At 33.8% G+C, this 6,248-nt stretch overlaps 1 protein-coding gene across 1 annotated transcript in view; it reads right to left on the reverse strand.

Annotated features, from left to right (window-relative positions):
* LOC107669946 (collagen alpha-1(IX) chain-like) overlaps positions 1-6,248 on the reverse strand; it is a 44,061-nt gene that overhangs the window by 20,300 nt on the left and 17,513 nt on the right. The window contains exons 7-14 of the mRNA XM_016462380.1: positions 5,732-5,749; positions 3,823-3,906; positions 3,099-3,134; positions 2,179-2,250; positions 1,963-2,007; positions 716-751; positions 491-514; positions 346-399 (exon numbers count right to left, since the gene is read on the reverse strand). Of these exons, the coding sequence (XP_016317866.1) occupies positions 346-399; positions 491-514; positions 716-751; positions 1,963-2,007; positions 2,179-2,250; positions 3,099-3,134; positions 3,823-3,906; positions 5,732-5,749 (369 nt within the window). The remainder of the gene's footprint in view (positions 1-345; positions 400-490; positions 515-715; positions 752-1,962; positions 2,008-2,178; positions 2,251-3,098; positions 3,135-3,822; positions 3,907-5,731; positions 5,750-6,248) is intronic.

Raw genomic sequence — 6,248 nt, forward strand, 5'->3', positions numbered from 1 at the left:
GGAACCAGAATTCTTGCTGGTTGGTAGGGGATCAAATACTTATTTCACTCACTGAAATGCAAATCAATATCTAACCTTTATATAATGTTTTTTTTCTGGATTTTTTGGTTGGTATTCTGTCTCTTTCCATTAAAATAAACCTACCATAAAAATTACAGACCCTTCATTTCTTTGTAAGTGGGCAAACTTACAAAATCAGCAGGGGATCAAATAAATATTTTCCCCACTGTACGTCTTCTGAGCAGGCACAGTGCAGCCTTTATACTCTGTGCTTAGCTGTGTTGAGATGATTTTATACATTATGTGTATTAGTGCATCATGCGGTGCTTCGAAATGAATTCTGACCTCTGGTCCGATGTTTCCCTCGTCCCCTGGAGTACCAGGCTTCCCTGGGAGTCCCTGCATGAGTGAAGAGTGTTAAAAAGTCTAAATGTAAAATTAAAAGCTGAGAGTGAGACAAATCACAGTAAGACCAAGTTTTTTCACATACTGGAGGGCCAACAGTTTCTGGTCCCTAGAAAAAGAAAATACAAAAGTCAAATCTTCAAAATGAATCATTTGTCTTAAAACAGGCATTGTAAGATCATTTTTTTTGCAAGTAAATACAATCAAAAAGATGAGAAAACAATGATAAGACAACACAATGTCAACAGAACATGAACACATTTAGCATTGAAGGATCTGATTGTTTTCCTAAAAGAAGGAAAAGACTCACAGGGGGTCCGGCAGGTCCAGGGAAACCAGGGAGACCCTACAGACCCAACAAAACCAAATGTTAGCCCAATGACATTAACTCACACAGTTTCACAGTTTTTTAATGATCAAAACGACTGATTTTGTGTTGATAAGTTTCAGAATTGTTATATATATATATGTAATCAGGATGCCACATTTATTTTTAATTATGTATAACACTAGACAGATGTACAGTAGTCATACATGACAAAAAAAAATGCAGAAAGCTTGATTCAAACTAAATTCTAGAATACAAACTTCAAACAAGATATTTATTTTTGCTTATTTTTGCTGCTCTCACTTTAAAACCTAATGAAAATACTTAAAATATTGACACATCTGATTTTCTCTCATCTCTTTATGTTCACTTCAGAGATAACCAACTGCTTGTTCAAATACCCGCGAAGGCTGGCATTTTGACATAACTTGACTTTAGCACTACACTGAGTTATTTTTATTCATTTAAGAGTTAATTGAGAACTGTTAATAACTATGTTAAAACATTTTTTAAAAGAACATTTAAAGAATGTTTAAAGTGCTCTCTTTTTTTTTTTTTTACATCAATCACATCCCGCGCTCGATTGTCTCATTCATACGTTTTTTTATTATCACACTTACACCATTTTTAACAAAAAACAGAACATTGTTTAGGCATTTTAGCTGTTAATTTATACAGAATTTTGAAAACAGGTTTCAAAGTGCAAGTTTTTGAAAACGATACCATTATCGTCTCTGTGTAAATTATAAAAATGCAAATTTGTGAAAACGGTGATGTCATGCACATGTGCATTACGTGTCCAGTCTGTAGGTATGTGCACAGGCGTGTAGTGTTTCTTTACAGTAACATTGCCAACTACTGGCCTATCATGAATAATACAGGATTTCAGTCATTTTCGTGGATCCGTGAGAACGGGCATCGTTTTGACAACACTGTCGCCTGTATGTGAAACTCTTTAAAAAACGCAAAGGAAAATATTTTTAGTACATCGTTGTCTTGTAAATGTACCCTAACATGTCAATAACTTTAAGTAGTACTGTTTTTTTTTTGCAATTTTTTAGCAGCAAATCACAAAAAGTAACATTTTATTGACTTTGCGTTGTGTTTCATGATTGCTGAATCACGAAAACCGGAGGGACTGAACTCCGTATTCAATTACTAGGTTTAACTTCTTCACAACATAAATTTAAGCAGAAAGTTAAGGAATGGGGTCTATTAAGATCTCTTACTCTTTCTCCCACTGGTCCTCGTGGTCCCATGGGGCCCATCGGTCCCTACAAACATATAAAAAGAATCAATTACCACCATAGTGATTCATTTAGCACAATGTTAGTGTAAATATAACAGTTTGTGTAAAACTGATTTGCAAATCTGTAAAATATTGATTGTATCACTGGCTTAGGTTGTGTTATTAAGTGGTAAAGGCCATGTGTCTCAGTACTAACCATTGGTCCCAGGGGCCCCTGCAGTCCCCTCTGTCCTGGCAGTCCAATCTCTCCTCGATCTCCTTTACTGCCCTACAACACACACAGAAAGACAAAAACAGCTTTATCATCATTCAGCATCGACTGCAGCCGTTGCTAAGATACGGTGGGTCTATGCTAACATAATTAGCCATGCAGGACTCCTCTGTGCATCTGTCCTCATCTGATAGGACCAGAATCAGATCTGAGCAGCGTTTGACCTATTTATGACAGATGATGGTGCAATTCAACCACACTTTCCCTTAATAGATATTGACCCACTTTTTCTGTGTGAAAAAGTGTTTGCCCCCTAAACCTAATAACTGGTTGGGAAGCAGCTCCTGTCTTCCTGAACAAGAGAATAAATCCCTAATGAACTGCCTGAGATGAAAGAAGAACAAAGAAGAAGTGTTTCATTAGTTTGTGCTTAAGACGGAGCTGCTGAAGCCTAAGGAACAGCTCTAATGGAGTTTCACACGTGACTTGTAGTACAGGAAAAACTTTGGACCATAGAAGATATCAATTCAAAAGAGTATGAGTTAAAACGTATTGTACCAACTGATAATCATTTTGATTTGAGGATCGCTACATTGAATGAATAGGAAAATGTTGTTATGAAATGTTATGACAGTATATGTCATCAAGTTGCATTTCCTATTTTTCATTAAAAAAAAAGAATAATTAATTAATAATTAACAATTAAAATGAATAATAAATTAATACTAAATAAATAATAATATATTAAATTAATTAATAAGTAAATAATAAACTGAATTTCAATATCTGTTCATCCCTCTTCCCAACTCTAGCCCAAACTAGTGTGAATCTTGTAGAGCATGACCTCCTGCAGAGTTTAAGAACAATGTCTTCTTGAAGATGTTCCTCCAATGTTTCGCACTTACCAGAGCTCCAGGAGTGCCCGGAGTGCCTGGAATACCCTGAAGAACAGAAAAAAAGGTGAAAAGGACACTATGTGTTAAAAACAGTAAGTCAGTGAGACAGGACAGAGGTATTGACACAAGAAAATCTCTAATAAGCAGCTCCTGTCTTCCTGAACAAGAGAATAAATCCCTAATGAACTGCCTGAGATGAAAGAAGAACAAAGAAGAAGTGTTTCATTAGTTTGTGCTTAAGACGGAGCTGCTGAAGCCTAAGGAACAGCTCTAATGGAGTTTCACACGTGACTTGTAGTACAGGAAAAACTTTGGACCATAGAAGATATCAATTCAAAAGAGTATGAGTTAAAACGTATTGTACCAACTGATAATCATTTTGATTTGAGGATCGCTACATTGAATGAATAGGAAAATGTTGTTATGAAATGTTATGACAGTATATGTCATCAAGTTGCATTTCCTATTTTTCATTAAAAAAAAAGAATAATTAATTAATAATTAACAATTAAAATGAATAATAAATTAATACTAAATAAATAATAATATATTAAATTAATTAATAAATAAATAATTAAAATGAAATGAAAAATAAATGAAGCATTTGCCATTTTTGTGTATAATACACATCAGATAGCCAGTGAACACTGTTGGCAATTTCTCATATGAACATATCAAGAGGACTTTTCAAAATTTGTATTAGTCAAATCTTTTAATGAGCAGAAAGACTTGCATCTCTCCCGTCTCTGCCAGGTTCTCCTTGGGGTCCACGAAGCCCCTCAGGACCAGGGGGACCAGGGATCGGCTTGGGATCCGGCTGTAACAGGTTGAAGGTGCAAAAGAAGGAAAACGATGAGTAAACATAAACATGAACGTTTTAGAATTCATTCGATTATTTGCTTTACCAAATATAATCAATGTTTCACTGAACGTCAAAATCAATAACTGGAAAGGCTGCAAATAATCACTCTCTCCCAAGAACCATAATTACTTTACATTTAGAATTTTGGGGCCAATTTTATTCTCTATCTATATAAATGAACTTGGTAAAGGAGTTGAGCCAGCAAATGTTCACTTTTATGCAGATGATACTATCATCTACACTATGGCTCCATCTTTAAAAGTGGCAATGGACTCAGAATGCTTTTAATTCATTTCAGACTTCTCTTGGTAACTTAAAATTAGTGTTAAATGCTAAAAAAACTAAATACATGATTTTTACACAGTCCAGATTATCATTAAATGATTTTATGATTCAAACTTTAAATGGTACACAGATTGAAAGGGTTGCATCTTACAAATATCTTGGTATCTGGCTCGATGATAAGCTGACTTAAAGTTCCCATATCGATAGTCTTTTAAAGAAATTGAGACCAATGTTAGGTTTTTATTTTCGTGAATAAAAATAAATTAAGTGTTAAATGCTAAAAAAACTAAATACATGATTTTTACACAGTCCAGATTATCATTAAATGATTTTATGATTCAAACTTTAAATGGTACACAGATTGAAAGGGTTGCATCTTACAAATATCTTGGTATCTGGCTCGATGATAAACTGACTTATAGTTCTCATATCGATAGTCTTTTAAAGAAATCGAGACCGACATTAGGTTTTTATTTTCGTTCAAAAAAATATTTCTCCTTTGTTGCTCGAAAACGTTTAGTAGAAAGTACTCTTCTATCAGTATTGGACTACGGTGATATAATTTATATTCATGCACCTCTGAATGTTTTGAAAAAATTGGATGTAGTTTATCATGCTGCTTTACGATTTGTTACTGGTACAAGTGTCCGCACACATCACTGTAATTTATATAAAATGACAAAATGGACTTCATTGCGCTTAAGGAGAAAAAAACATGTTAATTTTTATTTTAAAAGCTTTAGTGGATAAATTACCACAGTGTATATCTAGTTTGTTGACATATTGCACAAATATTTATAATACCAGATCAACAGATAAACTCTTACTTAAGATGCTGATTTTTCATACAGAGATAGGTCGTTCTGCTTTTTCTAATTATGCTCGTATGGAAGGTACATTACATATGGAATCTGTACCATCTCTGGCTATGTTTAAAAATATTTTAAAGTCTGTTTACATAGAACAGTGTACATGTTTTAATAACTGACTAGGATTTGTATTGTTTTTAGAAAATTGTGTTTTATGTGTATTTCTTTGTAACTTTGTCCTTTGCTGTCTATCTTGACCAGGACTCCCTGGTAGAAGAGATATTGTATCTCAATGGGACCTTCCTGGTTAAACAAGTAAATAAATAAATTTAACACAATAAAGAATAAACTATAAATCATTAGCTCTCTGCTGCCAACTTCCCTTTATTAGCTTAAGCTTCAAGCAAGCTAAGGAACAACACATTTAGAAAGTAATTTGGATGGTTAATTAAAATTCCCAGAACATTTCTTAATAAAATAACACATTATTTACTTGGTGGCATTAATAACCTCTAGCATATAAATGCATAAAAGCTGTTCCGGGTCTTGTTTTGTTGATTGCAGTAAGTATAGCAGGTAGCAAATGAGTCAATTCAGCAACAAAGCATTGTAGTAGATTATCTGCTTAAATAATAATTTATTAATTGATTAAAAAAATAAAAACAAAGTAAAAAAAAATCAAATACCTCAGCATTGGCATACATCTGAAGAAGCAAGAGAGAGAGAGAGAATTGAGATTATTGCAGTTAGTGAAAATGAAACCCCTTCACCAAAAAGAGAAAGCACACCTGTAGATGGCGCCACAACATGCGGCCTATGATACCGCCCCGCCGGCCAACTCATCCAAAAACAAAGCAAATGCATGAACAATGTTCAATGGAAAAGTGAGATGTTATGAGGTCTTTTGAAGAAACTAGCTTTTCCAGACTGCCATAGCAATAATCTATCAATATTTTTTAGGCCATACCTTGGTTATGCAGCACATATATTAGAATAATACTGCTGATTATTTATGCAGAATTGTAAATAAAGTTTTAACTTGTACAATTATATTTGCCATTTCAAAAAACTAATTAAAAGGATAGTTCACCCAGAAATGAAAATTAAGTCCTTGTATGGGTTTCTTTCTTCTGTTAAGAACAAAGGATGATATTTTGAAGAATGTTGGCAACCAAACTGGTAGCCATTGAATTACATATTATT

This window comes from Sinocyclocheilus anshuiensis, unplaced genomic scaffold (genome assembly GCF_001515605.1).
Source record: "Sinocyclocheilus anshuiensis isolate Anshui unplaced genomic scaffold, SAMN03320099.WGS_v1.1 scaffold160, whole genome shotgun sequence".
NCBI lineage: Eukaryota > Metazoa > Chordata > Actinopteri > Cypriniformes > Cyprinidae > Sinocyclocheilus > Sinocyclocheilus anshuiensis.